This window comes from Astyanax mexicanus, chromosome 10 (genome assembly GCF_023375975.1).
Source record: "Astyanax mexicanus isolate ESR-SI-001 chromosome 10, AstMex3_surface, whole genome shotgun sequence".
Lineage (NCBI taxonomy): Eukaryota > Metazoa > Chordata > Actinopteri > Characiformes > Acestrorhamphidae > Astyanax > Astyanax mexicanus.
In genome coordinates, this window is record NC_064417.1 from 22,073,972 (window position 1) to 22,098,684 (window position 24,713).

Here is a 24,713-nt window from a genome sequence, read left to right on the forward strand (position 1 = left end):
CTTCAAAGTTTACATCCTAATCCCAGCTGAAATATTTACTAATATGATCCGCAGCTGTCTCCTGAAATTAGCGTGTCTGTTCCTGATCATCCCGTGTTAGTGGAGTGTTTTATAAGGGAACAGAGGATGAGCAGGGAGGGCATCGTCAGCTGGAGGCTGCAGTGCAAGTAGACTTACACACACACGCACACACACACTTAGCTGGAGAAAGTGCGTTATGCTGGCTGGTCCTCTGTTGCAGTAATTAGACTCATGCCTCTGTGTTTGCTCTCTCTCTCTCTCTCTCTCTTTCCCCGAGCCCCGCACACACTCCAGATTTTCAACTCATTTATTGATGTGTTTTTCAGCGCGGATCCACTCTCCCCTTCAATTTATGTTCTCTCTCTCCGCTGTCAAAACACACTCTCTTCCTCCAGCCCTCACCCATCAACTTTCATTGAATGAATTTTTCATTAACCGGCCCTACTTTTTCTCTCCCGCTCTCTCCCGCTCTCCCCTATCCCTGCACCGCTCTGAAAGAGGAGCCAGCAGTGTTTTTTTGCTCCGGAGTCTGAGACTGATTAATGTCACTGCTGTGTAATCGCTGTCTCTGCTTAAGAACAGCACTAGTTCTCTATCCTGTACCAGAACTTTTGATTGAGTCAGTAAGTGAGTGAGAGTGTGTGAGTGTGTAGAGTTTGGACATTTCCTCCAGGTACTGTAAAATGAAACACTGTTCAGCTCCAAACTATTAGAACCATAGAAATTCAGGTTTTTACCCAGTGTAGAACTGCTTATGCTACAATTTATACAGAGAAATCTTCATTAATTGTACATTGCACCAGTAAGAGCAGAGTGTGAAGGTTCAATTAGCAGGGTAAGAGCACAGTTTTGCTCAAAATATTGCAATGCACACAACATTATGTGTGACATACCAGAGTTCAAAAGAGGACAAATTGTTGGTGCACGTCTTGCTGGCGCATCCGTGACCAAGACAGCAAGTCTTTGTAATGTATCAAGAGCCACGGTATCGAGGGTAATGTCAGCATACCACCAAGAAGGACCAACCACATCCAACAGGATTAACTGTGGATGCAAGAGGAAGCTGTCTGAAAGGGATGTTTGGGTGCTAACCCGGATTGTATTCAAAAAACATAAAACCACGGCTGCCCAAATCACGGCAGAATTCAATGTGCACCTCAACTCTCCTGTTTCCACCAGAACTGTCCGTCGCCACAATAAATTATTGTGGTCTAAAACCAAGTGTTTCAGTTTCATTGTGCAACTCCTGTAGTTCATAGTTGATAATGATTATACCAGTATACTCTGTTTTAAGTGTCTTAATCATAGTTTCTGAATCATTCATAATAGACACTAAATATTTTACTAATGATTTAAAACTATTTATAGTAAATACAAATCAATTCATAATTGACACATAGTGATATGTAGTGAATCCTGAAAAAAATATCATAGTGCGTATTAAACAGTTTATACAGTTCTGAAAAAAAAATTAAGTGACCACTTCATTTTCTAAATCAGTTTCTCTGATTTTACTATTTATAGGTATCTGTTTGAGTAAAATGAACACTGTTGTTTTATTCTATAAACTACGGACAACATTTCTCCCAAATTCCAAATAAAAATATTGTCATTTAAAGCATTTATTTGCAGAAAATTAGAAATAGCTGAAATAACAAAAAAAGATGCAGAGCTTTCACACTTCAAATAATGCAAAGAAAACAAGTTCATATTCATAAATCAATATTTGGTGGAATATCCCTGGTTTTTAATCACAGTTTTATGCATGTTCTCCTCCACCAGTCTTACACACTGCTTTTGGATAACTTTATGCTACTCACTCCTGGTACAACTATTCAAGCAGTTCAGCTTGGTTTGATGGCTTGTGATCATCCGTCTTCCTCTTGATTATATTCCAGAGGTTTTTAGCTTCGTAAAAACAAAGAAACATTTTTAAGTAGTCTCTTATTTTTTTCCAGAGCTGTATTTAGTAAGCAAAAAGTGAATATGTACAAACGAGAATATGTTTTATGCTTTAGATTCCTCTAAGTAACCAAATTTACCTTTGGTGACAGATCCGCACACCCAGTTGTCTAGTCACTTGGAATACTTTTCTTAGTGCCTTGAAGAGGTTAGTTGTTTTGATGTCTATAATATTAATCTACAGTGTAGGAAATAATTGAAATAGAGAAATATAGAAATAGAAAACATTGAATGAGAAGGTGTGTCTAAACTTCTTTTGACTGGTACTGTATATAGTGGGCATGTATTTGTCTAAGTATCTAAGTATCTCAGTGTGTGTTAGCAACTTTACACTAGCATCTCCTGTTGTCTCTTTTTTTTCTTTGCCAAACTACTTCTTTAACTAAGCAGAGGCTATTTTTTACTGTAAAGTGACACAGTGAGTGAATAAATCCTGTGCGAGAGACTGGTCTCGCTCTGTACACCCCTTTCCATGTTATTAATGTTACACTCATCAGCAATAACTGTATTATTACTTTATGTCTGGCACTAAAAAGCAGTTTATGACAACAGGAACTGCACATTGTCAACAGAAGAAATGAACGGGCCTGTTCTTTTGCGGCGCATCGATCGGCGGTCGGGTGCGCGTGATGATGATATAAAAGCTGGGGTAAAGGGATTGGGTTTGGATGGAGAGAGTGCATAAACGCCATATAGAAGTGCCTCAGTGCCAGAGGTCTTTTCATAAAGCTGGATGTAGTGGGCCCATGAGTAACGATGTGCAAATTGCTGCTTCATTAGATTTTCAGCAGCGCTTAGAATGAGTGTGTCAGCATTTGGGCCTCCGCTGCTCCCAGCTGAGGCGGGAGTGAGGGGTGTGTGTGTATGTGTGTGTGTCAGTGGGTGGCTCAGCAGTTCAGCTAAGCTGATGTGGGCTAAAAGGCCACTCTGGTGCCTGTATCAGGGTTTTTGTGTAACAAAAGGTGCTGTCCTGTGGGATGGGTTAGACGTGGTGTAACCACACATACAGTAATACAATCAATCAAGTGAGGAGAAACCATTAAAATCCCCATTTAAAACTATTTAATGGAGCTTACCCTGACTTAAAACAACAAGAAACAAATATACTCACACACAAACACTCTAAAAAAGGGATTCATTGATTTATGTCTACATGAGGTTGTTAATGTAATGCAATCCTTATGCAATACTACATATAGTATAATACTGTAACGCTGTAAATAATACACTATGTTTACTAGTTTAATAGTTAATATACACGTATGACTATACCTTAATTTCATTGTAATTAAATCTCTCTAGGCTTAATCCTCTAGGCTTAATCCATGTCCTACAAACTCAATAGTCAATATGGAATAAAACTGTCAACAGGCTGTCAACGTTAAAGCGTTAACATACACGATTAATTTGGAATCAGTAAGGTGTTTTTTTAGTGTGTGTTTTTGACACAATTAAAAAAAAATGCATGGGCTTTTTTTCTAGAGCTTGTGGTAAGAATATGATCTGGTCTCGATCCAACCCAGCAAATATATTAAATATACTTCTGCTGATAAGGCATAGGATAATCTGATATATTAGCCAGATAATAAACTGCTATGACAACTTTTATGGAGATGCGGATTCATTTAATTTTCCAGCAGGACTTGACACACACTGCCCACTAAAACACTGATTCTTGAGGTTCCATTGCCTGTAAGCCGTAACCATTAACAAAAAAAAAAAAAAAAACGTAAAATAGATCACTCTGTGTGTAATACATCTATATAATATATGAGTTTCGCATTTTTCACACAAATTAATTACTGAAATGAAATTACTTTTCAATGATGTAATAATAATAAAATGCCTCTCTGGCCAGTGTTTGTGTTCCTCCCCTGTCTCTCTCTCTCGCGCTCGGCATGTCTTTAGTTTCCGCCCGTTCTCTTTATAAAGGCATTTTTTTCCCGGCCGCGTCCCAATTTACTAGCCAGGCTTTAAATGAACACTGTCAGAATTACATCCTTCTCTGTAGTTTATCGGTTTGGGTCCGGATTGGACAACGTCTGGGTCCGGACCTGGACCACGGTCCGCCTATTAGTGTCCTTTGCCATAGAGAATTAATATGAACTGACCGGCCATTGTAGCACAAATGCGGAACAGAATATTAGTACTTTTATGAAATTGCTTTCTATCACTAATAAGACATGTTGTATATTATACTCATTTTTTTATGGTCATCACAGCACAGCATTTATCTGTAAATAAATTTTAATTCAACACATTTTATTCAGGTACTGATTGAAGTGTAAAATTAGTGGTTGCTCAGTACACACAAACTCAAACACACAGTTTCACAGCAATACAGTGAACACCAAACTGCGTATCTTCATTAAATAAGAGTAGCTGCATTAAAGTACCATCCATTTAAGCAGCACAGATCCATCAGAGAGCTGAAATCTTCCTATTATCAATAACTGGTTTGTGTAATTAAAGCAATATTATTACACCTCGCTCTTAATGGCTCCTTTAATCTCTCTTGGCCAGAGTTGCTGTTCTCAATAGCTGTGGGCTTCCCCGTATTAATCACACTCGCACCCTGCGCTTAATGTATGTAGCTTTGTTTGCATCTTAATTCACTTACGCTTTTCCTCCAGTTAAAATCTATTAGCCCCAATCTCCTCTGTCTCCTGCCCTCATCCCCCATTCCCTTCCCATCCCATCCCTTTCCTATTCATTACCCCACCCCTGTCGTAATGGCAGGAACACATAGCCCCGCACACACACACACACACGCACACACACACACACACACGACTGCACAAAGAGAAATTACCCCGGGCCGAGTTTAGGGACTGCGTCTGGAACATCCGAAGGGAGAGAATAGAATCTGAAATGCTTCAGCATATTAATGAGTTGTTTACTGTGTGAACAGTTCCATTTTGTCTCTCAGAGGCAACACGCAGAATTAGATCAGACTGCTTATGTGATCTAATTGCTCATCATTATAGCAAATAGTAGCAGGCAACTGTGTGATACCTTGTGCCCTCTGGAGTCTGCTGCCTTTTCTAGACGCTCTTCATTAAATGTTGTAGCGTTTATGAAATATGATGCCTTTCTTAAAATAAAAAGATTTCTGCTTGTTTTTTTTATTGTTTTACTGTCTTAATAAATATGACTCATTTTAACATGTAAAAACTATAAAAATATATAAATTCTCAAGTCTTGCTTAACAAAATTTGATTTGATATTAGTCTATATAGATACTATAGGTACAATTTTAACTTCAACATATTGTAAGCATAGAAAACCATTGTAGATAATGTGAGCAAAATGAACACAAAGAAAGACATACAATCTTTTGGTAAACAAACAAATGCTAAGGCTAAGTTTTCAAGCTTAAAGATACGAGCTGTACAGGACTAGTATAGTAACATTAGCTGTATAGCTAGCTAGCTAGCTTAACTTGTATATTTCAGCTGGAATACATCATGATAAATAATGCTTTATTTCATTTTATTTAAGGTATGTAATTAAAATGTAAAAAGAGCTGTTTATTGGCTCTACTTACTGGTATTCAGTATATTTACTAACATCATGCTGATTGCCTGTGCTATTGACTATTATCTGCTGGAAGGATTAAGAAAAATGCTATACTATACAACACAATGGTGCTATACTTTTGTGTACAATTATTTGCAAAATTATATTTATTGTTCCTCAGAGTTCTGATACTATCCTGTACTTTTACCTCAGGTTGGTCTTCGTCATTTTCTAACACCTAGTAAAAAAGTAGGTGACCACTTATAGTACCAGTCAAAAGTTTGGACACACCTTAAATTCAGTGGTTTTATTTATTTATTTATTTTGTGGTTTTAATTATTATTTAAAAAATATTATGCATTGTAAATTAATACTAATGTCCCCAAACTATGAAGAAAAACATATGGAATTATTAAGTAAACAAAAAGCATCAAGCAAACCAAAGAATAAAACAAAAAGAATATGTTTTATATTTTATATTCTTCAGAGTAGGCACCTCTGTTTTTTAGATGACAGCTTTGATCTTTGATCTTGGCTGGATTTTCTTAGTCAGCTTTATGAGTTAGATTCACCTGGAATAGCCTTCAGTTAACAGCTGTGCTGAACTCGTCAAGAGTTAATTACTCATTTTTTCCCTCTTAATGTGTTTGAGAGCATCAGTTGTAAAGTTGTGAAAAGTAGTTCATTCCGAAAAATATCAAGATCTTTAAAAGTATCCTTGAGTGCAGTCGGGAAGACCATTAAAAAAAAGGTTATGATGAAACTGGCACTCATCAGGACCAGCCTTAGAAAGGAAGACCAAGAATTACCTCTGTTGTACAAGATAAGTTCATCAGAGTTTCATCAGCATCAGAAACTGCAAGTTAACAGCAAAACCAGATAAGAGCAACTCAATGCTTCACAGAGTATTTTGGTTTGTTTTACACTTTTAAATTTACCACATAATTCCTTATGTGTTCTTGCATAGTCTGGATCACTTCAGTTGTCACTTACAATGTAGAAAAAATAAAATAAAAACATTGAATGAGAACGATTTCTGGGACTTGTGCCTGATAAATACTTCAGCATGTGACATTGTCATATTCATTGCATTGTGCTGTAAGTGTGTTGTCTGTCTGAAAATTCAGTCAGGTGACAGTTTGTATTGCTTATATTTCTGTGCACTACAGGCCCACGAGGGTCATAAGTTCAGTGCACTCAGTGGTAGTTGGCAGGCATGTGACAGCGAAACCTCATAACTGCACACATGCTTAATTTACAGCCTCAAATCCAATATTAACTTTGACATTTCACTCTTTTCTGGCTCTCTTCATCCACATTGGTTTGCGCTTGGCTTTCGTGGCACGGGGAAAATCCAAAGCCAGTGGAATTTTGTTTTTGCTCTTTTCGCTTCCCCAAAACGGTTGAAGACGGGCCAGCAGCAGGACTGGGATTGTGTGCCACCCTCTGCAATGGCACAGATCCCGTTTTCGGTCGGAGAAAGCCAACGCTAGAGCGTAATTAAATGAGAAATGGCTGCATCTGGACTCGCTGGGGCCTGGTGCAATGCGCTGCTGACATTTAAAAGCTGCCTTTGAAGGATTTCTGAACCCCCTGCTCTCAGGTCCTTTGTGTTAGCGGCTCTGTATCTTCAGCACTGCGTAAGGCAGCTCTGTACGTGTTGAATTAACATTGCTAGAGGATAAAGTTACTGCACGTTCTGAATAGTATTAGCTGTTATCTGTAGAGCCGTTTTCTTTATTTGTTCAATAAATCATTCTATTAGATTATTGTGGCAGAATTCTGATACTGAACACATGTTAATACTCAGAACATGACTACAGGGACACTACATATTGTACTTGTTTTGTATGCACTGGTGCCAAAATAGCCACAGGACATGATGATCCCACCACCATGCTTAACATTTACTTAACAGTCATTTCTTTTACTTATTTTACTCGTTTAACATTTAAAGACTTTTCTATGGATACTAAAATGCACAAGGAACAATACATATTGTACTTGTTTTTATATCATCACCAAAACAATAAGTCTGCTCATCTACAAAATAGTAACTTTCAGACTTATGTACAATTTGTCATTTGTTAGTATTTCAATAGGTCCACAGAATTGTCATATTGTCCAAGTCTACCTTTTCACTTGCTATATGTGAAAAATGAAGGTTTTTGTATGGCAGTACTGATATGAACAGTAATATATACAATAATATAAACGCAATACATCATATGGTTCGCATAACATTCAGCACACATAGGGCCCTAAATTAGCGTGATGCTCATTGCTCTCTTACACCACGCAAACAGTCTATGTTTAAAGAAGTCCATATAAAGAAAAAAAATCTCATTAGGATGATCAATAAAAACAGAATGCAAAAAGCCACCAGGGATTTATTTGCATAAAAATAAACTACAACAATAAATATTGGTGCATATTTGAACAATGTAATCATGAGCAGAAGACATGTACATTGTACCGGCTGTACAGCATGGCTATGCTGAGATACAGGTGGGAGATTTAACAGCTTTAACAGAAACACACTCCAGATGTAGCCACAGACTTTTCATCATAATACAGTATGAATGCTGTCACGTTCCATTTATTACACAGTGTTTCAGTGAGAACGCCACACCAGACCAACACGTACTTTGGATCAGTAACATCTGAAACACCATCCAAGGTAATTCAAGCAAGATTCATAAGCCAGGTTTACATGCCTCACAGGTTTTCTGCTGGCAATTCTTTTCTTTTCTCTTTATGCATATTATTTATTTTAATGGAATGGACCAGAAATTACATAACCTCATAACCTCCATAGTCACATTATTAACCTATTTTTTATTTAAGTTTTAGATATTTGTCAGTGAGGTGAATATGACATTTCTGTTTCTTAATTCTAAAGTAGTCCTACTCCTACGTTTTCATTATTATTTTATTCACTTTGAGCAGTGTAGAAGTTTCACTGCCACCAAAATAACCAGAGGGCATGATGCTCCACCACCTACTGTAACACGCAGTACAGTTACTTCTTACTGTTACTGGCTTTATATTTGAAGAGTTTTCTTTTGAGAACATAGTTTATTTCATGTTCATTTTACTTGGTGTTTAGACAAATTATGACTGATTTAAAAATGTAACCTTCAAAATAACCCTACCTACTGTTACATTTTTGCTATTTACAAAATATATTATGCACAGCACTTTTGATGATGTTTCGCTGTGCCTGACACTGATAATATGTAGACATTTCACTGGCACCAAAATAGCAACAGGGCATGGTGCTCCCACCACCATGCTTAACATTTACTTACTGTAACAGTCAGTACAGTTACTTATTTGACTTGTTTAACATTTGAAGCTGCATTTACAATTGATGACAGACTTTTGAACTGAAAACAGATTATATGTTAATTTCATATGCTGTTTCATCAAATAATAAGTGATTTTAAAATGTGACCTCCCAAAGAACCCCACCTACTTTCACATTTTCACCACATTCTCAGCATCTGGAATAATGGAGCACAGAGCTTTTGATTATGTTTTGTTGTGCCTGACATTGACAATATGTAGAAACTTCACCGGTACCAAAATAGCCACAGGGCATGATGCTCCCACCACCATGCTTTACCTTTATTTACCTTAACAGTCAGTACAGTTACTTATTTGACTTGTATAGCATTTGAAGTTAAGTTTTTAGCTAAAAAATGTAAAAAAAATATATATATATATTAATTTTATTTGTTTAGACAAATTGTGGGTGATTTAAAAATGTAACTTCCCAAAGAACCCCACCTACTTTTAACACTTTCATCACATGCAAAACACCTTTCTTTATCTGGATTAAGGGAGCACAGCACTTTTGATGATGTTTTGATGTGCCTGAGACTGATAATATGTAGATGTTTCACTGGGACCTAAATAGCCGCAGGACATGATGCTCCCACCACCATGCTTAACATGTACTTACTGTAACAGTCAGTACAGTTACTTATTAGACTTTTTATATTTGTAGAGTTTTCTATTGAAAACACTGTTTTAATTTATGTTCATTTCATTAGCTGTTTAGACAAATGATGACTGATTTAAAAATGTAACCTCCAAAAGAACCCCACCTACTTTTAATTTTTTGGTACATGCAAACAAAGTTGATGAAGTTTCATATGGCACCAAAATAGCCATGGAGCATGATGCTCCCACCACCATGCTTAACATTTACTTTCTGTTAACAGTCAGTACAGTTACTTATTTGCTTTGTTTAACATGTGAAGTTGAGTTTACAACTGATAACAGACTTTTGAACTGAGAACAGATTATATTTTCATTTCATTTGGTGCTTAGACTAATGATGAGTGAATTAAAAATATGAAATCCCAAAGAACCCCATCTACGGTTTATATTTTCACCACATTTTCAGCATCTGGATTAATCAAAAGTGACTTTAAATATTAGACTTTGAATATTATTAGCAACAGGCACATCAAAACATCATCAAACGTCACTTTAAATCATTTAAATGATAAGAATAAAATCATAGAAGACTATAATACTGCTTAAGGACTTAAGGACAGATCACCTGCCATTATACATTATAATGCTTAATACATGGTTTACGCTGCTGTTTTATCATTTGTATTTCTTTCAGTCTCACTCTCTTTTCTAATTACTTTAATGAATGATTTGCACACTGTGTCACGCTAAGCCCTGGTTGTTGATGGAAATGAGTTGGTAATGGTCCAGCTTGCTGTAGTAAAGGTGGAGCGTGCGGTTGGTAGCTCAGCGGCAGCTCTGGAATCTGGAGGTTGGCTGTATAAATGGGATTTTACCTTTGCGCAGAGGCAGCCCTAACAGTGACTGGAACACGTTCGTGGAGGAAAGGGGGCCGATGATTTAATCAATTAAAGGCTGTAATAGATTTAGGGGCAGTGGAAAGCCGCGGTGATCATTTTGGAGATGTGGGGCGAGTTATTCTTTGGGGTGATTTATAAAAATAATGTAGTGCGGCGCATGCTGAAGATCATTTAATAAAGCGCTGCGCTGAGTGAGGACAGCTGAATTATAGATGACACCCCTCCAGCATGCTCTCTCTCTCTCTCTCCCTCTCTCTTTCTCTCTCTCTCTTTCTTTCTCTGTCTGTCTCTCATTCTCTCTCTGTTCATTTCTCTTGAGACACTCATAAATACATACAAACATTCTCTGTGTCCAAATAATCCACTCCCTCTTTCTGTCTCACACTAGGAAACCATAAACCACAGTCAAAAGTTTGGACACCCCTGATTTCTATAGACTGTCTGTATCCAGAGGCTCATGAATAAATGCTTGATTATTTTTCTAACATCTCAAATGTTAAGTAAATTAGTACTGTAAAGACTGTAAATTAAATGGATTCTCACTACTAACTTCATTTTCTACATAAATAATTGTCTGTGTAAAATGTATAGATATATATTATAGATAGATAGTCCTGTTACTGTACATGTTGAGTAAATATAAAGCTGAATTCCACCAAAAAATCACTATACAAACAGTCAAACATGGTGGTGGTAGTGTCATGGTATGGGACTGCTCTGCTTCTGCTGGACTGGGAAAATTTATCGCAGTTGTTTTAGATTAGAACTCATGTCAACAATACTGGATTGTGATTCATTATATTAATTCTAGTTAGAGCATTATCATTAAAATAAGGATGGGTTTTTCTATTTCGTCTGGTTTTGGACTCCTTTTTTTAAGGAGTGCTAGGTTCAGCAATTTATAGAGTAGCGTCTAATTAAGCACGAGAGGGATTGCTATAACATGTAATATTGGCACTGCTGCGCTGCGGTTGTAGGCACGAGGCCATAGATCAGATCTGACCGAAGTACAATCTGTTTGGTTATAAACACTCCACAAGTTAAAATAGTTCCATTGCTGCTCTGTTTGTAGCTGCGCTGTTTGGCTTGTAAGCGCTGCATCATTGCTAGTTTACCTGTAAATAGCGGAGTAATATATGGAGAGCTTCAGTTACAGTGCATTACCGGCTGATAATGACACTCACAATGCCAATCACATTGCAGGGCCGGAACTAACTCACTGTGGCATAATAAAGTGTTTAAGAACTCCAGCAGCACTGCTGTGTATAATACACTACTGGTACCAGCAGCACAATACACTCTGCTAACACACCACCACTGTTTCAGTACAGTCACTGGAGTGCTGCAGAAAGAATGAACTACAACCCAAATAATGGTCCTGACTATTGAAGAACAGAGTGATATTTAAGAATTTTAAAGTATGGTTTATATTATCAGTGGAGCTAAAAGAGGATAATGTGTTTAGAAACGTAGAAGGAGGTGGTCATACGGTTATGCTCGGTGTGTACAAGGTATATAATCATTGCATAAGTGATCCTCTCAGGACCTACAGTACATAAGAAAACTTTCCACTACTACTTTCTACCCTATGGAAGTCTGGAAGTCTGCCCACTACAGAAACGCCACTATCCATACTGGAAGTGTGAGTCAGACTCCAGCTCCACTGTCCGCGGGGAATTGAATCAAACGCCAGCTTCTGAGCCTCTGCCCGGGTCTCAGCCTGCTCTCTCTGACGACCGCGGAATTCATTCATCTATAATTAAGCATTAAACTTCATTGAAGGGTGAGATGGAAAAAAATAGAAGTAAAAAAAAAATGTATAATATATAAAAAAATATATATAAAACTCCAGCTCTGCCCTTGGATACGAGAAGCATGGTAGCAGGGTGGGAGATAGTGGAATGCTAATGCCGGGCGGCTCAGGGTTGCCCCGAGGCCCCTCGTCTCTGATAGATGTTTAAATAATTAGGAGCTACAAACAAATACGGACTGAGCCAGCGGAGGAGGAGGAAGGCGGGCGGCCTTTGCCACGATTCTGACTCAGGAGGGACCTGAAAACCCCTCGCGCTCCAACAGTGGCTGGGAGTTCGACGTGAATATCTGGACGAACCCGGATTTTAATGAGCCTCCCTCGCCGAGCGGTTTTTCATCTAGACGCTAGTGTTCGCACTCTGCGTCTGGCTGCTTCGACTTTCGACTGATCGTTATTTATTTTATTATTTATTTCTTATTTCTAGCCTGACTTTTGAATTCCTGGCTTACCTAGGGGCCCGTTCATCTCCCGATTCACCCCATCACTCGGGGTTTACACCAGGCCTTAGCTGTCACAGCTACTACATTGATCTGAGATTATGGTATCAGTATAAATAAGGGGGTGGCATGCTGCAGGGCTCAGTGCTGGGCCCACTTTTGCTTTGTCAGGACCATCATTATCTCTCTTGGTGGAAAGTGAATGTCGCTGCCTTTGCCTTTGTGTCTATTATATTGCCTATTTTCTGCCACTGTCAAGTGTGTATATTCCTTACTTGCTTTTCTCCATGTCCATACGCAGCATTTAATTGAGTAAAGTTCAGGATTTGACTTTGTGGTCATTCAAAAATATTCACTTAAATTTTTCTTTATTCATTCTGCTTCGATTTTCAACTGATCGTTATTTATTTTATCATTTATTCCTTATTTCTAGCTTGATTGTTGGATTCCTGTCCTGCGTAGAGGCCCATTTACCTCCCGATTCACCCCATCACTAAGGGTTCACATCGGGCCATAGCCATCATAGCTACTACATTGATCTGAGATTAAAATATCAGTAAAAATAAAGGGCATGGACAGGGCATATCGTCCTTCGATGAGACACTGCGTTCCTCAAGCCTCCAATCTGGCATGCTGCAGGGCTCAGTACAGGGCCCACTTTTGTTTTCTTTCTTGGGGGAACGTGAATGTCGCTGTTGTTGCCTTTGTATTTCCTTTATCTGCTACTTAAGCCATTATATTGCCTATTTTCTGCCACTTTCAAGGGTTTAGTGTGTTTTTTTTCCTTGCTTTTCTACATGTCCATACACAACGTTTCTATTGACTACAGTTCAGGATTTGACTTTTTGGCCATTCTAAAAGTTTCACTTATTTTTTCTTTAACCATTTTCTGGTAGAACCACTTGTGAACAACGAGGGTCACCATCTTTCTTTTCTGCATTCACCCCATCACTCTGGGTTCACACCAGGCCGTAGCTATTTTAGCTACTACATTGTTCTGAGATTATGGTATCAGTATAAATAAAGGGGTGATGGGGGGGTTAAGGGGTGGGCAGGGCATATCACCATTTGATGAGTCAGAGTGCATTTCTCAAGCTGCCTATCTGGCGTGCTGCAGGGCTCAGTGCAGGGCCCACTTTTGTTTTCTCTCTTGAGGGAAAGTGAATGCCGCTCGTTTGGCTTTGTATCTCCTTTATCTGGTACTTTAGCCATTATATTTCATATTTTCTGCCACTATTAAGGGTTACATGCTCTAGTGTGTGTATTATTTTAATGTTTTTCTCCATGTCCTTACACTAAAGGATTTGACTTTGTAACCATTCTAAAATGTTGACTTAATTTTTCTTTAACCATTCGCTGGTAGAATCAGTTGTGAGCTTAGGGTCATCATCTTGCTGCATAACCCAAGTTCTCTTGAGATTCAGAGTGTTTTCCTCTAGATGCTAGGATTCATACAAAATGCACATATCGAGACAGAGTGCGTTTCTCAAGCTTCCATTCTGGTGTGCTGCAGGGCTCAGTGCAGGGCCCACTTTTGTTTTGTAAGGACCTTCGTTTATCTCTCTTGGTGGAAAGTGAATGTCGCTGCCCTTGCTTTTGTATCTTCTTTATCTCCATCTTTAGCCATTATATTGCTTATTTTCTGCCAGTGTCAAGGGTTACACGCTCTAGTGTGTGTATTTTTTCGATGTTTTTCTCCATGCTTTCTCTGTGCTTTCATATCTCGCTCTGAGCTGCACCGGCCTGGAAAATTGCTTCATTACAAAACATTGAATATTAATGCCGTAAATAGTCCTAATATTGTCAGGTTATTTATTTACTGGAGTTCTTAATGAACGCTTGGAGCCGTTCAGTTTGCGTAATGATGGAATGAAGGTTCTCAGTGTGCTCTGACAGCGGTGTGTTTAAACGGAGGAACTGGGAAGGAGGAAGATGGCATAATTTTACAGATTCCATGCTTACTTAAAACTTGCTTTGACAGCATTACAGCTGGTATATTTGGGTGTGTGGGTGCAGGCAGGCATGTTTGCTTTGGCATGAATTATTCAAGTGCTGTGTGTTTTGAGAAAAAGTGTTGGAAATAGATGGTGATATACTGTATATCATTTTTGCAATGAAGGTTGAGTTCTTACCTTTTTCAGTCTAAATAGAAACTGAACTGTTTAAACGGAACAGACAGTTTCAGTGGTGCAAGAAACTTTGTGAAACCTTTGGACTTTTTTAAATAGTTCTGTATAAATTGACCTAAACCAAATTTACGTAAACCAGAAAAATAAAATTAAACAAATTAGACAAAAATATTGACTTCATTGTTTATTTCTGTGAAAAAAAATGTTCAATTTTAAAATTTTGAGTAGAGATGTATGTGAACCATTGCTTTCAGTATCTGGTGTGACCCCCTTGTGCAGCAATAACTGCAACTAAAAGGTTCTGGGAACCGCTGCTTAGTTCGTCACAGCTGCTTGGAGGAATTTTAGCCCATTACTCCATATTAAACAAGCTTAATTTTTGTTGTGTAAGTGTGTATTATCCCAAGAACTGCTGCTTTTCAGGTCCTTTCACAACATTTTGATTGACTAAAGTTCAGCATTTGATTTTGTGGCCATTCTAAAGCATTTGCTTCATTCTTATTTAAAATATTTAACATTCTTTGAGAGAAAGAACCACTTGTGAGGTTAAGATCATTATCTTGCTGTGTGACCCAAGTTTTATTGAGGTTCAGTTCATGAAAAGATGGACTGATATTTTTCTTCAGAATTTGCTGGTATTTAAAATCTATTGTTCCATCAAGTATGGCCAGCTGGTGCTGGTGCTGAGGCAGCAAAACAGGTCCAAGCCATGACACCACCACCACCATGTTTCAAAAATTGGATTTTATGAGAAGGTTTTAATGCTGAAATAGACAGTTTTGCCAACTTCAGCAGGTAGTTTCTGCAAATGGATATCTGTAGACAAGCCAGAAGGCTATTATAACTTTGAGAAATGCTTTTGGTGAATTTGTCTGAAGACTCCTTCCTTCATGAATGTCATATTTGTGCAGGTATTTCTGCACAGTAGAACAGGGCACCACTAGAACTCCAGAGTTTGATATGAGTTTCCTGAATGTCTTTTTTGGCAGTCATAGAGGGTTTTGATTTCTGTTTTCTAGTAATCCTACAGCTAGTTCTCTTGATTAAGTTTAGATGGTTGTCAAAATAATATATATATATATATTATATCTAATATAAAAATGGGTACTTTGTAGAACACAAAATGCTTAAACCCTTTATTTGAAAACCCACAGCGTATATAGCCAATATAGGGCTGTGTTATTTTTCCCCCAGTAGTTATACAGCAGTAAAATGTTGGTTTAATTTACCCGACTGGCGCAGTCCCACAGGGCCGGTACTGGCTGAGCTTGCCCAGAGCCTGCAGCTCCTGCAGGCAGGAACACTTCCTTCCTTCTTTTTGCTCCTACTGGGGTAAAATACTGGATCACTAGGCAGAAGCTATTCCCAGTGGCTCCTGTTCGCGGGATTGGGGACTTGAGTAGAGTTAATTATGAATGATGCTACTTTATTTGTTGTCACACGGTATGCACTGCATATCTTTATGATCTGTGTTTGAGTATGTGTGTGTGTGTTTATACAGCTCTGGAAAAAAAGAGTGAGATTTTACCAAATTAAAAACCTCTGGAATATAATCAAGAGGAAGATGGATGATCACAAGCCATCAAACCAAGCTGAACTGCTTGAATTTTTGCACCAGGAGTAAAGGCATAAAGTTATCCAAAAGCAGTGTGTAAGACTGGTGGAGGAGAACATGCCAAGATGCATAAAAAACTGTGATTAATAACCAGGGTTATTCCACCAAATGCTGAGTTCTGAACTTAAAGCTTCTTTGCATTATTTGAGGTCTGAAAGCTCTGCATTTTTTGTTGTTATTTCAGCCATTTCTCATTTTCTGCAAGTAAATGCTCTAAATGACAATATTTTTATTTGTAAAAAAGAAACTGATTCAGAAACTGAAGTGATCTCTTATTTTTATTTTTTTTTAGAGCTGTATATGTGTCTTTGATTACTACACACACACATACGCAACGTTTTAAAACACACACACACACACCTCACATCAATGAGGACAAATCAAGCAGGCTTTCAGCAGCACACATGCTTTTGGCACAAGGTCTCCCTGACACAGGGAGAGAAAGGTCACACCGCCAAAGAAAAAGCCAGCTTATAAACACTCAGTACAATAAACAACAAACTAAAGCTGGATTTTATAGTGTTCCTATCTGACGCCTGGTCTGATCTGATCCAGGGGTTCCCAGCCTTTTGCAGCTTGCAGCCCACTCAAATGTCCAAATCAGCTTCCACAGCCCACAAGAAGATTTAGCCGAGAAGAACCAGCTTTAGAGAAAAAGCATCTCAGTATTTATATTATCTTAACCGGTGGAGTGAGAGCTACAGTGTTTAAACCTGGACCTCATGGAACAGGGCCTAATGCCAGTCAGGCGTGGGTTAGAGGAGTATACAGCCTCCAACATCATTGAGCTGTGGAGCAGTGGAGGAATTATATTCTCTAGAATGGTGGAGCTCCACACAATGTTTTTGGGATGAGTTGAGGAGTTGGAGATGGTTGGGTGGGTTGGAGCTCACTAGTGCTCTTGTTGCTAAATGCAATCAAATCTTCACAGCAATGTTTGGTGATCCAAATTCTAGCAGACAGCCTGAACACTGAACAATAGTAGGATAAACTCTTTTAAATGGGAAATATTTTGGAAGAAACAATGAAAAAAGCGTACTTTACAGTGTAAAGTGTACAGTGTACATGATCTACATTAGTATTAGGATTATTCACTTTATATTGATTTTTTTTGTACCACATTTTAGAATATTTAGAAAATATCATAACAATTTACAATAAAGGTCACAAAACAGTACCTAACAGTAATAAACATTGTTAAATATTAAAGTCATGTCTCAATAACTTTTTGTTTTTCTAAATTTTGGAAATATTGGTTTTCTATACTTTACTGGAGTTATACTGTAGTGTTTTTACTTTGGGCACATACTGTTGCTGAACCTAGACCTCACTAACTGCAGGTTAGTTAAATCCAGGTGACGATTTTTTTTTTTTTTTGGCCAGGCAGTGTAATTGTGCAGGTATTGCTGCACAGTAGAATAGTGCACCATCAGAAGTCCAGAGTTTGATAAAGCTTTCTAAATCTCCTTTTTTTTTATCAGTCATACAGGATTTTGATTTCTGTTTTCTAGTAATCCTACAGGCAGTTATCTTAATGAAGTTTAGTTGGTAGTCAAAAAATAGATCTACATGTAAAATTGCTGCATTTATAGTATTAAAATTAATTATTTGGCGCTGTGCTATTTTTTCGCCCAGTAGTTATACAGCAGTATATATATATATTTTTTTTACTTTTTACATTTACTTCTACTCCTTACATTTTCACAAAATTATCAGTACTTTCTACTCCTTACATTTTAAAAAATAGCCTTGTTACTCCAAATACATTTGAGCTTTTTTTTTTATTCCGGCATCTCAACATTCTAAAAAACCCTACAGAGATAAGTCTCTCCATCCAGATAGAGTGAATGGGATTGTGGTTGGATGAGAAGTATAAACATATAGCATTCTGACACCCTATTGGTTTATATGCAATCTATTACACAGAGACTCAAGAGAACTGTAACCAAATGTCCCAACTTCAATATATTTGCATTGTACTAAAATACATTTATGTTCAATGAAACATAGAGCCTTATGCTTTCCATTTCCACATTTTCAACATTAAAATTTTAATATAATATTATATTCATTTTAGCTTTTGTGACATTGGGTTGTTTGATGGGTGTTTTTCTTCCTTATATTACTTTTACTTTTATGCTTTAAGTAGTTTTGAAAGCTGTACTTTTACACTTTTACTTGAGTAAAACGTTTGAGTTGATACTTCAACTTCTACAGAAGTGTTTTAAACCCTAGTATTCATACTTGTACCCACAGAGTAATGAATGTGTAATGAACATTTTATTACACCTTTGATATAATGTGATGTATGTGAGTGGATCTTCCGGATTGGGATTCTCTGAGTGGAAGACTGGGTGAGCTGTGCTGTGGGTGTCTGTTCAGTAAAGGCTGTTTGTGGGTCAGAGGTCAGCAGTCAAGGCCAAGGTGAACAATAGCGTCTGTGATAAGAGGTGAGGGAGGCAGACAGCATTGTTCCCCACTCGCTCTTTCTCCTGCCCATAATTCTCCTCAGGTGTCATCGGCTGTCAGGCAAAGGTCAGCCCCATTAAAGGAGAAAAGATGAGCCACAAATGACCTTCACCTGCGACAGCGCGCTGTGCGTTTCCTCCGCGTGACTCACGTGATCAGTGGTATTAGCATGGACAGTGCTTTTTAGAGTCCAGTGCATGAAGCCTTTATTACTGTAGTGTTTTGCACATTACAGGGAAGGTAAAACATCTGTGCTGTAAACATTGTCCCCACTTATAAGCACTGAATTTTTAACTTCATAACAAACAGATTATTTAAATCACCACAGCTTAACAAAAGTGAACTATATAATGTTGCCAAAAAGGCAAATAATTAAAATGAACTTGTTTTAGTAAGTTTACAACAAAATGTATAGAGAGTATAGTAACATAAATATAAACACAGAAATACACTTCTTTACATATTATTGCACATACACATTTTTATTTATGTATGACCCCATGTACACCTCATTGTTCTGGACATAGTCCTCTAATGCTAATGTTTGCACACATTCTTATAGCATTTTGAGCATTTGCTAAATTTGTCTTTCAAATGTTGACATCCTGTTCATGGCAGAAGAAAAAATACAAAGCAGAAAACCTTTAAACTGGCTTCTGTTTTGCACTGCTCGCTCTTCACTAAGCCCCGCCTCCTCATGTTATTATTACCCCCATAATGTGAAGTTATTCAAAATGTGCTGAGGGGGTGGAAGGCCAGCCAAAATTGATGGATAAATATAGTCTTTAAAATGTTTATTTATTAATTGAGGTGTAGACTGTAATGTGGATTAATGTGAAGCGTTTTCATTTCCTTTGGATTCTAAAGAACAAGATGTGTTTTGAGCCCCCTGCATTTAATTTGGATGTGATTGTGCCAGAGTCACTTGTCAGTGTGTACAGGCAGTTTTAAACAGATGCTGCCAGTCATGATCATTACCACCCACTGCCATGTCCACTGTGGGTGGTAATGCCTTCAGTGACGATCACAGTCATTACCATCCATCTGGAACTCACTATCAGGCCTTGCTCCTAAGATGATCATTTGCGTTGCCTCGACATGAACATGGTTCTCTGGTGTTCTAATACTTTTGTTCATATAGCAAAAAACAACTAATACAGGTCTGGAAAAAAATAAGAGCCCGGTCAGCTTATCTGATTTTGCTATGTATAAGTATATGTTTGAGTAAAATGAACATTGTTGTTTTATTCTATAAACTACAGACAACATTTCTCCCAAATTCCAAATAAAAATATTGTCATTTAAAACATTTATTTGCATAAGATGAAAAATGGCTGAAATAACAAAAAAAGATGCAGCGCTTTCAGACCTCAAATAATGCAAAGAGCAAAAAACAAGTTCATATTCATAACGTTTCAGTTCAAAAATGAATATTGGTGGAATAACCCTGGTTTTTAATCACAGTTTTTATGCATCTTGGCATGCTCTCCTCCACCAGTCTTACACACTGCTTTTGGATAACTTTATGCCACTCCTGGGGTTTGATGGCTTGTGATCGATCATCCATCTTCCTCTTGATTATATTCCAGAGGTTTGCAAAATAAAAGCCAAATAAATGACATTTATGACCGTATTGCGTATATAAAGCTAATCAAACACAAAAACACCATATATGGCCTTTAGACAAGCCCTAGAGAACTCAGCAGGTTCAGTTCTCTATCCTACTTAGTGCTCTTCCCCAGTTTACATAGCAGAATGAGAGAAATGACAGGACTCATGCTTTAGCAGGAAGTGATGCATGTAGCAGATGGAAGTGGTTTTCTTGTAGCATGCTCGTGTTTGTTGTTTCTGCTGCTGAAAACACTTATAACATATGAAAACAATTCCTGGCCCCCGTGGCTTTGCTCTGCCAGCGAATCCTCTGGAGATATCGTCTTGGCTGCCGGCAGCGTTGGCAGTGCTTTTGCTGACACAATCCCCTAACATATTACAGCCAGATCAGAGGCTCTGGTATCCTCCGCCTCCCCTTTCCACACAAGACAACAGAGCGGAACACGGACGGGGAGATGCCAGCCTGATGCCTTCTCTATTCACGTGCTGACAAACTCTCTGGGGCCGGTGGTGGTCGCGAACCGGAGACCCCAAGCGGCATCCCAAGGCGGCGATCAGAAACACGGTGTTCATCCTGTCGTGACTGCAGTTCCTCTTCTGTTCCATGGGGCCAAAGCAATATCGGGCCGGCTTTCGCTGCGAGAGATGACGCATTTCCCTGTCGCAACATAATCACTAACAAAGTGTCGACATAAAGCAGCCCAATCTGACCTTTGGGAAGGAATTTAATTTGCCTCCCTCCAGCACGTTTGACTCCCGTATAACAGCAATCACGGGCGGCGGAGGCCGAGGACGTGGCGAGAAGCAGAGCTTTATTGGATTAGAGAGCTCTGGCCTTTCATGAAGTGATAAATAATGGCGGGCAGTGGTGGAGAACAGTGAGACGGTGTGGAATAATAACTGCGTAGGTGGAGAAGTAAGCTGGCAATGTCTCTGTCTCAGTTTCTCTCCCCACCATACATCACCGCGCTCCTCACTTCCGCACTCCTCGCTTAGCCGGACCTCTGCAATATCTCCAATAACTCCAGCCAACTCTGACACGAGTGGACGTATTCTGAAAAAAGTTGACTCATACAGGATATTTTTCTCAACACCCTGTAATATTATGTGATAAGCCCCCAGCTCCCCAAAGCTACAGCGCACCACCTTCCCACTGCTCAGAAAAGCCAGCAGCCCTGTTAGATTGATTCTTTACTTACAGCCCTTTATAACACACTGCTGTGAAGTGTATGTACTGTGCTGTATAATGTACGTCCACTGCACAGATCCAATATCTCTGTGCTGTACACTCAGTAAAATCACTGGACGACTGCAACTGAGCTTCAGCACACTGCAGACTTCAGCACACTGCAGGCCAGAGGTTCAGAACAATCAACACTAGCTAAAAAATAAGATAAAAGAGGGGAAAAGTATATAGGAGATGTAGCATACCTAATAATATGGTTAAAAAATGATTCACAAATTAGAACATTATTTATTTGCTTGTATTTCTCACACCCTTGATGCTAGAATAAGGGGGATTTGGGCTAGAGTTCAGGGCAGCTTCCCTAGAAGAGTCTGAAGCGAAAAAAATAATAATAATACAACAGTATGCAGTACCAGTCAGAGGTTTTGTACTGTTTTTTTTATTTTTATTTTTTTTATTTAAAACATGCTCTGGACAATTTTTTATTTACTTATTAATTCTGTGTTTTTCTCCATGGTTTGAAAGACTTTCATATTAATCTACAATGCAGGAAATATATAAATATTCCAGGTGTGTCCAAACGTTTGACTGGTACTATAGATATAAATAGATGCTGGATGTGTGTCAGATGTGTAGTTGCTACAGTAGGGAGTCTCTCTGTGGTTACCATGGTATTGGTGATGAGGTGTTTGCTACTATGATGCTAAGCAGTTGCCATTGGGTTGCAAAGTGGTTGCTAAGTGGTTGCTATGCGTTTACTTGGTGATTTGCCCATTAATATCTATGAGGAAAACCTGTAGATAATTGGATATCATACCAAAATGTACATATATAAAAAAAAACAACCAGACTAATCTGCAATTGGAACAGTGTGAATCTCAGAAACTAAGTACTCTTATTGTCTCTATAGAGTTTAAGCTTGGTATTGCTTTGAGCATTTTGTATTTTCAGTATTCTATTGTAAAAGAATGCTGCTTATTTCCATTCTTTCTATCTATAACTGTCTGTGATTTTGCCTGATCTAAATAGTGAATATAATGTAAACTGTTCTGTTTTTTTGTTTTTGTTTTTTTTTGCAGTCTCCCAGGTCCCACACCACGGAGCAGTGATGCAGCTGGCCACTCCAGTGGGGCTTCAGGGAGCTCCAGCGAATCAGAGAGCAGCTCAGAGTCAGACTCCGACAGTGAGAGCAGCTCCAGTGACAGCGAGTGTAATAGAGCGTCCCGCACCGCAACACCAGAGGTACACACTCACTGTGTTAAAAGCATTTACATCTATAGAATGAGTTAAAAAAGTAGAATCCCAATACTTGCTAAGGAAATCAGTGTAAAAACATGCTCTTCGCTATGTTACACCTCGCAAACAGTCTATTTTCATGCCTTTAAATAGTTACAGAGCTTACAAATATATCTATATATCTATGTATACAAATATATCTATATGCTGATGGGTTTGGTGATCTGGATGTGAAGTTTGTTCAGGTTCATTTGTGGTGTATTGCAAGCTTGGCGGCGGAAAACACAGGTGCGCCAGTGACTAATTTGAACCTTAACAATAGTCAACAGTCAGACATTCATTGCTACCTTGGCAACACAGGTGTACCACGTGCACTTCAGCTTTTTACACACTTACACAAGTACACCCAGCAGTGCACAAACCCAACTTTTACCTCAATAAAAATAAACAGAATACTAAATAAAGTAACATTGCTGTTCCCGTAAATAACCAGCTTGCGCACTTTCACAGTGTAAATGCACAGGTCAGAATCCTCTGCTGAGAAGCGCAGAAGCACTGCGCTGTTAAAATACCAATCTGCCAAAGTCAGAGCACACCTGGCTCTTAAAGGCAAGAATGACAAGTGACACACTGATTGGTTTATTTCATGTTACACCCAAAACACACCCATGACTAGTTAGTAGATTTAGAACATGCCTTTTGCACTTTTGAGCCACACAAGGCATGCTGTGTTTTAGAGAGCAGAACCCATTTTTTCAGCGTGGAATGTTGGAGAAGCTTTCCTAAAAGCTTAACTGGCAGCTTTAAAGTTTCCCCACAGTGGCCTGCCCTGAGCTCCCTGAGTGCATCCACCAAAGGTAAACACCCCTCGTTCTTCACCAGGAACAGCCAATTCAGTCTATATCTGCAGACAAATGCTCTGCTGAGTGGAGAGATGTTTCCTTTTCTTTACACATTGTAGAGCACAGCCCAGACAATTTAACGGTAAAACTCCAGGAGGCCTGTACAATTTGGACATGCACGACCGTTAATTCGTCATCTTTCCAATTGCTTGTGTGCTTAGCGTCCAGTTCTGCTGTTTGTATTGGCATAAATCTGCCCTAGCGAGACAAGACGGAAAATGTGGGTTTTGACTGTGGAATAGTGTGGAATATGGAAGATGGGAGGCTGGGAAGGTACTGTAGGTCCAGATGAGATGGGGAGTGTACTCAACATCTTTCAATCTCAGTGGTTTTAATGCTTAATTTGGACCACTACTCATTTCTGTGGCTTCCTTTTCCAAATGATTTGCTGTAATTTAGGGAATCATTCAAGACAGCCTTTATGGTTTTGTGTGAAAGATTTATAAATGTCTCTGAACGTAATGGTACAAAACAAACGATGTGAGATAATATGGCTGATGAAAACATCTTCCTCGCAGTCAGAGTTGAGAGCACCGGCAGGACAACGCACCGTCAAACATCTCCACCATTCAGGAGTTTTATGACTTCCTCTTTTAATAGCCTCTTCATCTTCAGACCAGCCTATTGTTCTGTGAAAGTCACAGGACTGAATCATCACCCTCTTACAAGGCAGCACCAGACACCCCTGTAGATACAGACAACTGGATTTTTGATTAACATATGTTTTGAGGGAATTATTCTTTTTACATTTGCATTCATGGCAGCGCGAGTCGATGCTCCGTGTGAGTCCATGCATTTAAAAGATATTTCATTGCCTGAAGACTCTGCCAAATGATGCATGTGTTAAGTGAGGGCATCCGACAAGGGATAATAGATACCTTTTCAGCTAGTGTGCGGGACTGATTCATTGTGCAGTAGCAAGTTCAAAACCAATGAATCACAATGTGGTATTTATGGACGTAATTA

General features: G+C 38.6%; 1 protein-coding gene across 1 annotated transcript in view; it reads left to right on the top strand.

Moving 5' to 3' along the window:
• aff2 (AF4/FMR2 family, member 2) overlaps positions 1 to 24,713 on the top strand; it is a 384,893-nt gene that overhangs the window by 322,410 nt on the left and 37,770 nt on the right. Inside the window, exon 10 of the mRNA XM_049484505.1 lies at positions 22,689 to 22,851. Coding sequence (XP_049340462.1) covers positions 22,689 to 22,851 — 163 coding nt within the window. The remainder of the gene's footprint in view (positions 1 to 22,688; positions 22,852 to 24,713) is intronic.